The 15,094-nt window shown below is 43.0% G+C and overlaps 1 protein-coding gene across 1 annotated transcript in view; it reads left to right on the top strand.

The window, feature by feature from the left end:
* SLC27A1 (solute carrier family 27 member 1) overlaps nt 1-6,454 on the top strand; it is a 40,800-nt gene extending 34,346 nt beyond the window's left edge. The window contains 2 exon segments of the mRNA XM_042450276.1: nt 1,969-2,115; nt 4,490-6,454. Of these exon segments, the coding sequence (XP_042306210.1) occupies nt 1,969-2,115; nt 4,490-4,647 (305 nt within the window). The 3' untranslated portion in view covers nt 4,648-6,454.
* The last annotated feature ends 8,640 nt before the right edge of the window (nt 6,455-15,094 follow it).

Genomic DNA, 15,094 nt, shown 5'->3' with positions numbered 1-15,094 from the left:
GAGGGGTGGGATTTTGGTAAGAATTTGTTCAGACAAGATTTGCCATTGCCTTCCCTTGAGGCTGAGATCATGCAATTTGCCCAAGGTCACCCAGAGGATTTCATGGCCAAGCTGAAATGTAACTTCTTGCCACTGGTGGCTGATGTAACCATCAAGAGGCCAATAATGTATGTGTGTACACTTCTAGTGACCCAAACACATTTATATAAAAGTGGCTGTAAGTTTCTCTGGGCATTAGTCTTTTAGAATGAGAAATTTGAACTTATTCTGAGTTCTGTGGAATGTGGGAGGATTCAAGGAAAATAGGTATTGTAAACAAACTCAAAATAAATAAGAAAATTACTACTGGAGAATGAACAAAGAGACGCTCTGATGCACAGTGTTCTCAGACAGTCTTAAGTTGTATTCGTATTTCTATTGCGTGAGTGCAGCTAGACGGCTCCAATTCAAAAGTATCAATACCAGATTGCCCATGAAGACACATGTGTCGGATTCTGGTTTGGGATTGATAAATTCCTAGCTGTTTTTACCTAGTTTATCTATACCAAGATGTCTGTTCTCAAGAGCTGGGAGGATAGAAAGAGAAACTTCCTTACACAGAAGGGGAGGGTGTAGGATTGAAAGGGGTATGGGGAGTGAAGTAAACGATTTACAGGCACCATGGTGTAATGGTTTGAGCCTTGGGCTGTGACTCTGTAGACCAGGTTGTAATCCCTACTCGGCCATGGGAACCCACTGGGTGACATTGGATAACTCACACTCTCTCAGCCTCAGAGGAAGGCAATGGCAAACCCCTCTGAACAAATCTGGCCAAGAAAACCCCATGATAGGTTTGTTTTAGGGTTGCCAGAAATCACAAATGAGTTGCAGGCACAAAGTAACAACAGCAACAACAAGTACCAAAAGCATCCACACTTTACTCTGCCCTGCCTAAGCGGTATTCTAGCCTTTTCATCAGGCCTAAAGACTTTGTGTTGATATTTTAAGAAAAGAAAAAGTTAAGATTTTCAGGACACTGAATTTTGAAGCCAGGTTCAAATTTTATATTTAATCAGCAACCCCACAGAGATGTGAAGTGCTGCAGGCTGCCAGAGGACTTCTCTTGGTTGCTCTCAGTGGGGCAGCTGGGGTTTCTGGAATGAATTCTTAGAACAGAACACAAACCATGCTTTCTGCTGAGTCACTGAAGAATAGCTGTTGACCTAAATGAAAGGCTGAGAGCAAATTGTTAAGCAAGCAAGAAGGCATCAGTATCTCTTGACTTGAGAAAATGTTCTACTGGGTGCCCATCAGCTGCTACCTGAGCCTCTGGGTTTTATCTATTTTCTTATTCTAAAAATATATTTATCCCACTTTGCAGCCAATAACAGTTTCCAAAATGGGGTTGCAGCCATTAGTATTCAGTTCACAAAGCTGCTGGGGAAATGGGCACTGTATATAAATGAAAATAATGTACACACCCTGCACATTCAGACTAAAAGACTGGAAGAGACACAAGGGAAAGAATGGGAGGAAAGGAAGAGAGGCGAGATCATTTTGACAAAGGGGCAAGTTGTAAAAAGCAGTCACATCAATTTAGTGTTGGGCAAGTGTCCCTTTGCTATTGTGTTTGCTGAGAGGATGAGTTACAATGACCAAATGGTTCTCTAGCTTTTGACTGGAGTAAGGGTGACCTTTGCTATGCAGCTACAGGACAACTGATACTTGGGAAGATTCCTTTCTGGTGAGAAGGGGGGGGGGGGCATGGTCCCTTCAGCTGCTTGTTATTTGCTTCCTTGGCTGGTGATTGAAACCAAGCTCTTTTTAAGCCCTTAAGATTTGACCCTGAGAGAGCAAGCTGTTACTTGGTTGATTTCCAACTGTGGGTTTTCACAAATTCAGAGCTTGTTGCCTCTTTGTGTGTGCCAAAATGGGATGGTAAGAGTGTGTTCCTTTCCTTACCTCTGATGCTTTTGCTTTAAATTCCAGGAGTGGAAGGCAAGGCTGGAATGGCAGCCATTGCTGATCCAGAAGCCAAGCTGAACCCTAATGTGCTGTACTTGGAGATGCAGAAAGTGCTCCCCCCTTATGCACGGCCCATCTTCCTCCGACTCCTGCCACAGGTTGATACCACAGGTAATGGCAGATCAGCAGCAAGTCCTCTGTTGTCACACATCTTAGGAAAAATTAAGTCACCAATAGTTTCCAGTTGGTTATAACACACTGTAACACTATATCTTAGTAAAGAATATCCCAGAATTACTTGATCCTTATATCAATTCCCTATTAAGCTGAGGCAGAAGTGAAGGCAAAGCAGAAGATGCTTCCTCTCAAGAGATCTGAAAAGCAATTTGAACATCCTGTTGCTTTCTTTAAAAAATTGCATATTCATATGCAGTATCAAAACACTGTATCTAATAGCTCAAGGGTACAAGTTAAAACGCCATTCCAAAGATTGTGGGATTGTGGAGACATCAATGCATCTTTGTTTTGATTCATTTATATAATAGTAAATAGAAACCAAATTTTCCCAACCAATTCTCTAATAGTAGTTTATGCATACACTTCCACTAAGTGGGATCCTGATGCTTATCAGTACTCTATCCAACCATGAAATGGGTGGCTTTGTTTTGCTTTTTTGGTAGTACCTCTTGGGTTTGTTGGTGACTAAGCCATCAAGAATAGTAACTGTGGGTGCAGTTCATGAATGAATAAGAATAATTCGTCCACATGCATGGATATTAGGCATGAACTGTCCCACTCAGTGGTTAGGCTTGCTCTTTGTATAGTAGCTGAATAAATTATAATTTATATATATAGACAGAGAGAGAGAGAGGTGTTTTTTAAAATGTTGCTGGAAGGAAACAGGAGATATTTTAATTGGGTTTCTTCAAAAAGCACTGATTCCCAAGTAGGCTGTTAGTCAAGTTTGTTGTTAAAGAATCCATTGTATGTGTCCACAAAGAAGCTGTCTGTTTGCTTCAGCGTGCAGGCATTCTTGTTTATATTCACTCATGTTGGAGAAGAGCCTTTTCATGATTGGCATAGGCTGGAAAATCTCCTTCTTTTGCTTTGGAAAGTGAGAAACTCTGATAGCAAAATGAGCTACAGCCAGACCTAAATCTAAAAATGGCCTGATCAAATCAGTGTGTGATGCAGATTGCATGTCAGAGAATTAAATATATCAAACAGTAGCTTTAATTAAACAAAATGTAAGAGGAGCCACTTGGTATTTTGCTGCTGAGTAGCAAGTATTAGCTGGGGACACATGACTGATTTATGCTGTAAGAGAACCCAGCTGTTGCACCAGAGCTGCATCTTTTTATTTGAAATCTTAAAGATAGAGCAAATTGACTCAAGTTCATAGGCACCAGACTTCACATACATACATACTTGCTTACTCCTGCCCCACTACTTTTGTCTTAGTATCTCCACAATACAGTACATTGTGTTCCTTACTAAACCTAGGATGGATGACTTGGGCATAATATAAAGGAAGAGTTGGGTCTGCATGGGACTTTTAACCTAGAAACAAGAGGCAGTACCAGTGGCTGGAATTTAAGACCCAACTCATTTAAAGCACAGATCGTGTCTGTTATTGTGATGACTTGGGAGGATGCCCTGAGGAATGTGTAGCTTGCCCCTGTCTGTTCTTGGACCCTTGGAGCTCTCCTGCAGCATTCCTTCCTGGAATGGACCCACAGAATCCTGGGAGTGCAGAACTCCCAACAGGATCTCAATGTATTAAATGGAAAGTGGGACATTTTCAAGGAAGAAAATGTAGGTGCAAGAGACATTAAGCATAATTTCCTTCCCACCTGTCAGTTCTTTGCAGAAATTTCCCCTTTCCTGTTCCACCCAGAGCTTAGAAAAGCTACTTTTTGGACTGCCACTCCCAGAATAAATTCTGGGAATTTAATGGGAAAACCTTCCCAAGCTCTGGTATTTGCCAGCTTGTTTTGTGAATGCCTACTCTTCTGATTGATTAGTTAATGGAGAAGTATATAATGTTAGGAAAGAGCAAAGGGAAGAAAGTGAATTTGGAAGTGAGAAAGAGAGGGTGCAAACAAGCAGATAGATAGGAAGGACATCCAGAAGATGGGGAAATGGGTGCAAAATATTAGGAACTGCTGTCTGACCACTGATAGTGAGCTGATGTTGCTTTAATATTTAAAAATTTATAACCCTTTTCCAACAACAAACAAAAAGGCTCAATACTGTTTACTTCGTAAAGTACGATAAGAATGGAAACATTCTGAAACATCTTAATCTTTAAGTTAACACTATAACTGAAATTGGCAAAGTGTAGTCTTGGGGTTACACCAGGCTCCCAGTTTGTGGCCCCTAAGCACTCCTTTACTGGTAACCAGAGAAAATTGCCTCTCTTGGAAGCAGTAGTTTGCCTTTTACATAGCCCCCCCCCCCCCGGTATAATTTTATACATACCATTTTTCAAAATATTTTCTCTATTCTTTCCTCCTGTAAGTTTGTTTGTTTGTTTTTCTAATAGGAACTTTCAAAATTCAGAAAACCCGTTTGCAACGAGAAGGCTACAATCCACACCAGACATCTGATAGGTTATATTTCTTGGATGTAAAACTTGGCAGGTACTTACCAGTGGACGAGTGTGTGTTTGAGAGGATCCAAGCCGGGAAGGTGTCTCTGTGAGTTCATCATTAAAGGCTACTGGAGAAGAATTTGATATTGAAGGGCCTTGCTTGGATAGAGAAACAGACTTCGTTTAATAAGTGAAGGAAGGTTTTTATTTCCAACCTTCACAACAGAGACAGACCTACTTTGGTGTGGGAGTGGCCCTTTCAAGAAAAAGCACATTAGCCATTTTCTGAGCAAAGAGAGTATCCTTTTTCTACTTTTCAGTCCTTAGAACAGTGTTTTTCTTTTTTATAACCACTACATAGGACAACAGTGGTATGAAACAGGAAAGGTTTATGGCCTGTTTGATTTATACCCTCAGTATGATGAGTGTGTCTGAGCCTGCAAAAGCACTGATCAGGCAGCATACAATGTGTCTGCTGGCTACGTTTCCATGCTTTTGAGGTCACAGGATAATTGCTATGAACAAAGCCTCCAATTGATTCAGTGTTTCTAGGTTCTTAATTTACACTTTTAGTCCTTTGATTGTCTTCACTGTGAGATTTGTCCTGGGTTTATATGGAACTTTAATGAACTGACAGATTTGTAAAAATATAACATCTTTCATTTACAGAGACTTTGGTCTTTTTTAAAAAAAACATATTAATATTAAATAACATGTGGGTGTTCGGTCGGATGCTTAAAGCAAAATCAAATTTCTGTAGAAAAAGTGTATAGCAAATGTGCTTGGCTTTGGTGGTATAGCTGAAGAAGTATGTTGTGGTATGTAAAAGCTTCTGCTCATCTACAGATCATCGGCCCTATATATCGTGTCCATTGTGAGGGAAGTCATTTCTGCCCACCCACATGTTGGTTTAAATGGCCGTTCTTGTGCCAGAGTTGTTGTGTTTCAAATAATTTTTTGTAGCCGATCCAAAATCTTGGGAAACAGTTCAATAATGCCATGGACCATGTTTAGACTTCTTGGTCTGCTCTGTTCTGTGTAGGAGACGTGCCATTTCTGTGTAGGAGACACGCCATCTGATCAGACAATGTGCATTGTATTGTTCATATTCACCTCCCATTAGTACATGATTGTGGGCATTTCTAACTCTGCTTTTTTTCATTAGTGCAATTTTTGTTGCACTAACCATTTTTAACAATAGGAAGATAAAAAAAGGGAGTGTTGAGTAGTCTGTGTTGACCACATATTCAGAGATGCTGTAACTCTTTCTTGTGATCATGTTGATGTCTACACCACTGAACACAGAACTGTACCACTGTTTATGCACACTCCTGGGATATCCTAGGAAAAATGACTGATTCCATTATTTTACTGTAATGTGTTAGAATGTTCTAGTTCATTTCTTTCTGTGCCCTGAAATACTTTAGATGTGGAGAATTTGTCGTTAATGCACCTTTACTCATTTGAGGCAGGAATAGAACTTTGCATAAAGACATTTTACAAACACCTCTGGAGAACAATGTTACGTTGTATTATTAAGAGGTCATTGTCAAGTAACAGTTCAGAAGCCAGTGGAGTGTGTGGCTCTGTTTTTTATTAGATCCAGAATGTGCCTTTCATAATGTCTCACATGATTTTAAAAAAACAAAAGAGATTATAGATGTGTAATAAACATAGCGGTATCATTAATCTTTGGTTAAAGCAAAGGCACCTATAGCAAACCGAGCCCCATTATTTGGAGAAAAGGCAATAGGTTTTTTAAAAAGAAATCATTCATGATTTGAATGACATCATGCACTGACTAACTCAGTTATTTGAAGCAAAGTTACATTTTCAGATGGGGTTACTGTTGTCAAAATATAACTTTGTTTTGGAAAGCAATTAAAAGAATAAATTCACCTCAAAAGCCCATCTGAATTTATTTTGCATGCGTATGTTCTCTTGCTGTGTGTCACATACATATATACATGGAATCCTCAATGTATTCAGGTTCTTATCATTTTAGTTAGGTGTAGAGTCAATCTTCAGTGTTCGTCAACCTTACGTCTGTGCTGTCAAGTGATGTTAAACCAGTGGATGGAACTAACCAAGCAGAAAGGTCACAACTCAAGACAGAACCTTTTATTATGTCTGTTTGCCCAGGCCACATAGTCCAAGCGTTGTCTGTTCCAAAGTCTAGTGTGCATGTATGCCAGCTATTTTGTAATGACTGCAGAAGGAACAGAGGATGCAAAACAGGTCTCAGGCATGAGAACAGAAGTACTTTGAGAGTTGCCTTCTCAAGACAAAGATGGGGGACCTTTCTAGCCAAAAAGTATATGTGGCTTGGGAAATTTCATTTTAAGTAGCACAAACTACTCATATATGATCTTGTGTTGAATGTCAATGGACACTGATTGTTTATTAATAAACAGGTAGATATAACATGTCTATGTCCCCCATTCCCCACTTGTGCATCTCTTATCTTTTATGCCCAGTTGCATATGTTAAGATCATATGCAATAATGCCTTTAAAGTTTTAATTCCCATTAAGTAGACTTCGACTTACAGTGATGCTACGAATCAGAGACCTCCAAGTCACCCTATTCTCAATAACTTGCTTTTAAAATATGCCAGTGTATATTCCCTGAAATAGCCTGAATATTGCTCTAGGGACAGCTTGCTTCTATTCCGTTGTTACTGACATTTTTAAGGCAAGCTAGATGTGTGCTTCTGTATGAATTTGTAGTTGAGAAGATTCCCAGCTGTGTGTGTCATTACATCCTTGTAAAATACATTTCACAAATCATATGTGGGCTTCCATTGTATCCTAAGGAGGGTACAGTAATACCATCCAGCCTTGGAGGGAGAGATGCAGGCCCAGCTCCATCAGGCCTGGCCTGGACTAAGAAGCAGAGCCCTCCCTCCGTCCAGTTCATCTGCTTTGGTCCAGGCCTCAGAGGGAGAGAAGAATTGCTGAACCCATTTCCCAGCAGAGAGGGTCCTGTCCTCCTGTAATCTGGGTTTAGCTCGATTTGCTCCTGTAGGCAGGGACAATAAACAAAAGACCGGCCCCTATATAGGGAGGAGCTAGCCCCCCTGAGCCTCAGTCTTGTTCCTGCCTATGCTCCTAGCAGATGTTCTCTTCGAGCCAGCGAAGTTTTTCCTTTCTGCGAAAGCGGTTTGAGAGTTTTCTTGGTCTTCCCTTCTTCTCCTCTCCCTGCCTTTCCCCCCCCTTCTTTGGTGGTGGTATTGGCAGAGGACCCTGAGAGCATGGGTTGAAGGGCCATCCTTAACCCAGCTTCCCTAGCTCAGGTCTGCCACTCAACAGAAGGAGCTGGCTTCAGAGGGAGACCCATTGGGATGTGTTGCTGTTGCTCTGCAGCTTCTGCACTACAGCCTTGGAAGCATGAAGAAGACTTAAAATGGCAAGGGCTCCCAGGATTGGAGAAAGGTCTTGGCTTTGCCAATGACTCTCCCTCTCCTCCAAGCTGCCCCTTTCATGGTGGGAGCACAGGAGATTTCTCGCAAACAGCATTGCAGCACATGGGAGCCGTGGAGAGATGGTGAGGGGTATCCCCTCCATGTTCTCTGTTTCTCCCACATCACCTCTGCCCAGCCTGTTAAGCCAGGGATCAGTGAGGAAACTGGCCAGAAGCCATGGAAACTTCCTCCTCAGCATCTCTGCCCAGCCAGAGTTCAGAGGACAGGCCAGCCAAAAGCCATGGCAAGGATTTTCTCGTGCATCACCTCTGCACAGCCTGAGATGGCCAAGGTCAGAGAGGCAAGCCAGCCAGAAGTCACAGGAGAACGGTGAGTACCAGGGGCCCTCTCTCTCTAGCCACCAAAGAACCTTTGCCAGATCTAATGCCCTCGCTCAGGGCAGGCATTGCTATGAGGCCTCTGCCATGGCCATTGCAGGCACTATGCCTAGCATAAGGTTTGGGACTCTGCCAGGAGGGCAGATGGGGGCATTAACCCTGGTCTCCCCCTTCCTTCCCATCTCTGGCCCCAAGGCACCCAGGACCCTACAGGTGTGGGGGTCCTTTTGCAGTCTGGGAAACACATGGTGGTGTTGCCAGGGCTCCTGCACATTCCTTTGAATTCTTATAATGAGATGGTGTGTAGGAGGCAGAGGATTCCTCCTCTGTGTTGCACAGACACATGGCTGTAAAGGAAGCTAGAATTGGCCCAGCAGGACTGAAGCTTCCAACTCTAAAATGGTCTTTTTTTGGCTGCCACAGAGCATCCCACAACAAGCACGAAGTGGCTTCATGTCCTCCCCAGAAGAGAGCATGGACCTCTGCCACCCACTTCTAAACAGAGGCTGGAGGGCCATCTATCGGGTATGCTTTGATTGAGATTCCTGCATGGCAGAAGGGGGTTGGACTGGATGGCCCTTGGGATCTCTTCCAACCAAGGATTCTTGGAGAGACCACATGGATACAACTCCTCCTGTGTTCCCTCCCCAAAAATTACAACAACAAAAAGGGGGTAAACCATTTGTGGATATCATGAGTGGAGAGTTCCCTTCACCCCCAATGTTTTGGCTGCCCCAAAGCGTGTCACTCTTGAGAGAGCAGCTTGAGTGCTTAGCCTCTCCTTTCCATCAGAGATTATCCTTTCTCAGGGCACAGACTTACCTCAGGTAAATGTAGAGCCATGTCCCACAGCAGTCCCTCTGCCCTTCCCAGCTACCTATGCAAGTGGGAGGGAGTTGAGGACCAAACTAGCTTCTATAATGCAGCCAGGTTACATATAAAGCCTGCCTGAAATTAAAAGGGCTAAGCTGTAAACCCCAGCTTGAAGTTGGGGCTGTTTTAAACATAATAAAACAAATGCCCTGTGAATATCAGGGCTACACTACAGGCCAATGCAGCTATCTACCCATGATTAGCAATGATCTTAGTCACTGCTAACCCAGGAGCAGTTTCCTCAGTGCCTGGAAGAACTACTGCCCAGGCACGCCTCCCTTGATGGGGCAAAGCATGGAGGGGAGAGCCCCCACAGCAACAGGGCTGGGGCTCAGATTTACAAGAGGTACTGGTTAACTTTCTGGTGTTCATTTTTATACTGTTAGCACATGAGGTTTGAGTTGTGCTGTTTCTGCTCACCCCCTCTCCTTTTTCCAGGCCAGAGAAGATGCCTGTAAACTAATTCTTCAAGGGAGGCTAGCCATAAAGCCACTTGATGACCCTTCTTGCCTCCTCAGGGGCCTCCATCACTGTCTCCATTAGGTCCAGAGCCTTTTTTGCCTTAGGTAGAACAGCCAACGACATAGATGAGCTCATGGTTCTACCTCCTTTGTACAAACTGTTGTCAGCCATAGCACCTCATTAAGAGCATAAGCTTTAACAATACAGATTCATTTAAATGCTTATAAACAGGGTGACTCAAGCAAGGAGAAGGTCTCTGGTCACTCAGCAAACCTCTAATGCTTACATGCATTGAGGATCTTTGGTAAAAACATCTCATATGAGTGTGAGAGATATTTTGGATTAAGGTGACCAACCAAACTCCATTTTAGTGGCAAAAGGATTATTTTCCTGTTATAAAACACAGTGAACCTCAGTCATCTAGCCTCAAAAGATGTGGCTCCCCTTGCCTTCCCTTCTTTCTTGGAGAGATGTCTGTTAAAGGGAAGAAACTAAAGAAACAAAAAACACAAACAGTTTCTTCCATGAGATGGTTCTCACTAATACAGGGGGTTAAGAAAAACTCTTATCAAAAACAAACAGACTCCATGGGGGAGAAACCCCCCTTCCTCCATGAGTGTTTTAAAACAATATAGTCAGTTTTTTCTGCTAAGAGTGTTGCTTCAAATCCTATTCAGACATCCTGCAGAGCCCTGAGGACTCTGCCACAAAGACCACAATTGCCTCTTACCTTGTCTAGATAGTACATTTTAAATAAGAATGCCTGCTGATGGGCTTGCCATTCTACTGCCCTGCCCTGGATAGGCCTATTGTAACAAGGTCTGTCTTGCATATGATGAATTGGGCTCAAGGCCATGAAGGGTAAGGCTGCCAATCTTTTTTCTTTTAGTGGTTTCAGGAAGCTACAAATTCCTTTGCATATTGTTGGGCATGCTTTGATTGTGATTTCCTGCATGGCAAGGGTTGGACTTGATGGTCCTTTGGGTCTCATCCAACTCCATGATTCTATGGTTTATGGTCATAAGGTTATTGCTGTGTGGGTGAGTGCTTATCCCTGATGTGGGTTTTCATGGCATGGTCTGGTCCAAACAACACCATGGTTTACTACCTTTGGGGCTGGAAAAACGGATTTCCTAGTGCCTAGCCTTGTTTTCTGCTAGCAAAAATGCTCAGATTTAATATCCATACAGCTCCATATAGAGACTTACACCAGCCACCTATATGCCCACAGCTTGTAAATATGTATGTAGTGTGTGTGTTGTGTGTGGTGTGTGTATATATATATATATAATATATATATATATATTTCCAAAAAACAAACAAAAATACGACACAAGCAACTATGATTTACTATTTATATAGAGACCTCCATTTTACTATGTGATTATATTTTATGTGCCTTGAGCTCCATGGATTTGGTATCCATGCAAAGTCCTAAATCCAACTCCAGTACATATTGAGGGCCCACTTACTATTTTAAATTTAGGTTTGTGTTCCTTTGACAGATCCCTTTTGTGGAGAAAACTCTCTCCTCAAAATTAGATACCTTGCCAAGCCCCCTGTTCCCATTTCATGTCTCCTTAATCAGCAGTTCATTAGCCGAGAGACCCCTCAGCCTTCATACAGGTTGAGGATAGCCTGCTAGCAATGGAGTTGGGTTGATTTTTGAAGGCTCTAGACTAGTTCATCCTCAGATGAAATCAGACTTAATCTGACCACATGCCCTGTTAACACAGAGTGCATCTATGCTTCTACATGGACTCTCCAATGTCTGCGAGATAAAGGTTAATCCAATGTCTCTGTGCCTAACCATGGGATTAGTCTTATTTTACACAGGTTCACAGATGTTCCAGTAAAGAACTGCACATTGTTTTGAATTTTAATTGGAAGTCAGACATTAACATTCCTCTTTCAGATGGTAAGTCTTAATTACTACAAAATGAAATCACCTTAATATCACCTTCATTGCTATAAACAGTTGACAAGGTGATCAGTGGTAGGCTGGAAGCTGCCATAGGTCCAGATTAGATCAGATTCTATTCTGATTGATCACATACCCTGCTGGGCAAGTTCATCAACTGCTTCAGGTTTTCAGTGGCTGACCTGCTATAGTCCATCCAAGATGACATTAAGAAGGGACTCGACCTACATGGTTATAAGGCAGGTGTCTGCCATCACGTCGTTTCTGCTCCATACGAGAGAGCTAGAATGGCAGCCATCCTCACATTAGAGGCTGTTGAGGGGAGTTTTCCAACAGGGCCTGCCCACAGACATCGTTTTCCATCTGGGATGTGAACACGGTCTTAGAGGCTCTGACGTTGGGCCGATCAAGTCCCTTGGGAGGCCTTCCCTCGAACACCTCTCCCTCAAGGTCATCTTTCTCACGGCCATTCCTCCGCCAGATGGGTGTCAGAGCTGGGGCCCTGGTCGGTACGTAAAGACTGTTTTATTTTTAGGCCTGTCTCAGTGTGCCTTCGTCCAGACCCTACCTTTGTGTGCCTGGGGTCAACTCAACCTTCAGGTGTCACAGGACATTTCCTGCCTTCATTCTGCCCCCGATCCTAAGAAGGACTTGGAAAAGACCTGGCACACATTGGATGTGTGCAGAGCCCTCAAAATCTACATCAAGAGGCTTCAACCTTAGGTCATCTGAGATGTTTCTTCTCCTTTCACCTGGGCTCTTTGGGGTGCAAGGTACCAGTCTCGCTCTGAGTAAGTGAATCAGGCGGTCTTGAATTCAAAAGAGCTATGCTCTTGACCTCACTCCACCCCCGAGGGGTTGATGGTGCACTCAACCAGGAGTGCATCTACCCCTGCGGTCTTGACCACTAGCGCTCCCTGTCAGATATTTGCAGGGTGGCCACATGAAAGTCACCTTTGACCTTCAGAATACATACAAACTGGACGTGTCTCAGTCCGCAGAGGCGTCATTTAAAAGGAGGATCCTCCAACAGATTGGGTCGGGGGCCACAGTCTCCTGAGCAGCACCTCCCTCCCAGTTCAAGAGGGCTTTTTGTGTAAATCCCAGATTACAGGAGGACAGGACCCTCTCTGCTGGGAAAAGGAACGTTGGGTACTTACCGTGACACGTTCATTTCCTGCAGAGAAGGGTCCTGGCATCCTGCCCACCCGGGTGCTGCCTGCGGCCTCCGACCCTGCCTGACTCTTGGTGGACCTGCCTTCTTCTTGTTGTTGCTGGATTGGTATTCTGAGTTCTTGTTGTTCTTGGACTAGTTTTTTCTAAGGTGTTCTAGTTAACCCTTAGCTGAGGTTACTGAAGTTCAGTTCCTTGATTACTTTACTAGTCGCTTGGCTTGTTATTGACTGAGGCTCAGGGGGGCTAGCTCCTCCCTATATAGGGGCCGGTCTTTTGTTTATTGTCCCTGCCTACAGGAGCAAATAGGAGGAGCTAAACCCAGATTACAGGATGCCAGGACCCTTCTCTGCAGGAAATGAACGTGTCACGGTAAGTACCCAACGTTCCTATTCCCTTCCCCACTGCCATTCCCTTCTCCTTTTGTGTCATGTCTTTTTAGGCTGGAATAAGCCTGAGGGCAAGGATCCCTCTAATTAACCATTTGTAAGCCACTCTGAGAGCCCTTATGGGGTATAAATACTCTCAATAAATTAATACAGTGAAATACAGGAGGATGAAGTGGAAGTACAAGACTTGTGTGTGTTTTTTCCCCTGTGACTCTTTTGTGCTCCCTTGTGAGACAGACATGTCACTATCAGAACTGTGTATTCCATCTCCACCAATGCAGAAGTGAGGATTTTTAAAGGGTTTTTTGGCTGTGCACTTCAACAGCCCAGCATTAAATTAACAGGAAGCTTTGTTACAAGCTTTTGAAGCTCCAGTGCCTTCTTCATAAGGTAAGATGTTACATACCAAACAGGAGAAACATTTTAGATGTTAGTAAGATGTCTGCATTTTGTTGTTTCTCTCCTTAGTTAAGATGGTATGGGGAGGGTATCTTTAGCAGGCGGCCCCCTCCTCCTCTGGCCATGGGGCACTTGGGCAAAGTCCAAGAAATCTAAAGTCTATTTGCATATCAACAAGAATCCCTCTTTTGCAATCCAATGTCTCCATTCCTGTGAAGCCACAGGCCTCTTTGTAGACCTAACCCTAACCCTATCCTTGCTGCAAATAGAGGGATAGGATGAACACTCATAGAGTCCCTTTTTCCTAGCAGCAGCAGCAGCAGACAAGGCTTGCCCAGAAAGCTCAGGGTGCGTTTGTTTCCTGGAGGGAAAAGGACAGCAAGAGGACACAATGCAAACCTTGGAAGGGCTTTCCCCTTAATTTCAGCACAATGGACAAGTGAAGTCTATTGCGAGCCAACAAGGCATTTTAATGAACATGAGTACATCAGAAAATTTTGGTGGAGTACGTAATAAAATACAGTATATGTTATATAAGGAACCAGTCTGATGCAGTGGTTTGAGCACTGAACTACAACTCTAGAGACTAGGGTTCGAATCCTGGCTCAGCCATCAAACCCAGTAGGTGACTTTGGGCAAGTCTCAGCCTCAGGGGAAGGCAATGGCAAACCCTCTGAAGAAACACGCCAAGAAAACCTCACGATTGGTTTGCCTTTGGGTCATCATAAGTTGGAAATGACTTGAAGGCATCCAATACACACATGTAATATAGCTGTAAAGAAACCATATGAAATGAATTTATCTAATAAAATTTATATATTTTAATTACTATCTATCTAAACCTATGTGTGTGTGTGTATTTTATACAGAATGTGTATATCAATTTATGTATATAGATTACATGTGTGTGTTTGTGCAATTCATATCATTTATTTCTGTAGAATGTATGCCATAGGCAGGTTTATTTTACCTGTTTTAACCGATTGTATGTGTATAGCGCTGTGTACATTCACAGCACTGTATAAAGCTTAATAATAATAATGTTAGGGTTTGATAAACCCCCCTCTCTCTCGCTGCTCTTCCTTTGGCTGGGTTGCCCCCCCTTCTCCACCTTACTTTCTCTGCCCACCTTCCCCTTTCTGAGTTTTGGCACAATGACAGTGCACCTGCGAGTCAAGGCCAAGCTGACCCAGACAGGGAGGGAGATAAATCAGTCTTCGGTGATAAGACATAGAGTTTCATCCTCATTAAATGTTAAGAACACACTTTTTTAATTTGGGTTATTGAAAGTTCAGAAGGAGGGTGCCCAAAGCTTAAGCACTGTCTTCTGTATAAAAGGCTGCTCTACACTTTGTCCGGGGGCACAGTTTGGTAGAAATGATTCCCCTGTGTTCATTTGCATGCAAAATAAAAAGCCATCTTGGATCATGGACTTAGTTTGTTTGTTTCTCCTGATTGGTACCTTTACAATAATAATAATAATAATAATGCATATAGAATTTTTATGTGTATGTATGTTTATGTATGTGTGTGTGTATAT

Source organism: Sceloporus undulatus, chromosome 2 (genome assembly GCF_019175285.1).
Source record: "Sceloporus undulatus isolate JIND9_A2432 ecotype Alabama chromosome 2, SceUnd_v1.1, whole genome shotgun sequence".
In the NCBI taxonomy this organism is placed as follows: Eukaryota; Metazoa; Chordata; class Lepidosauria; order Squamata; family Phrynosomatidae; genus Sceloporus; species Sceloporus undulatus.
Note: the sequence above shows the minus strand (reverse complement) of the source record. Positions and strands in the feature narration are given on the sequence as shown.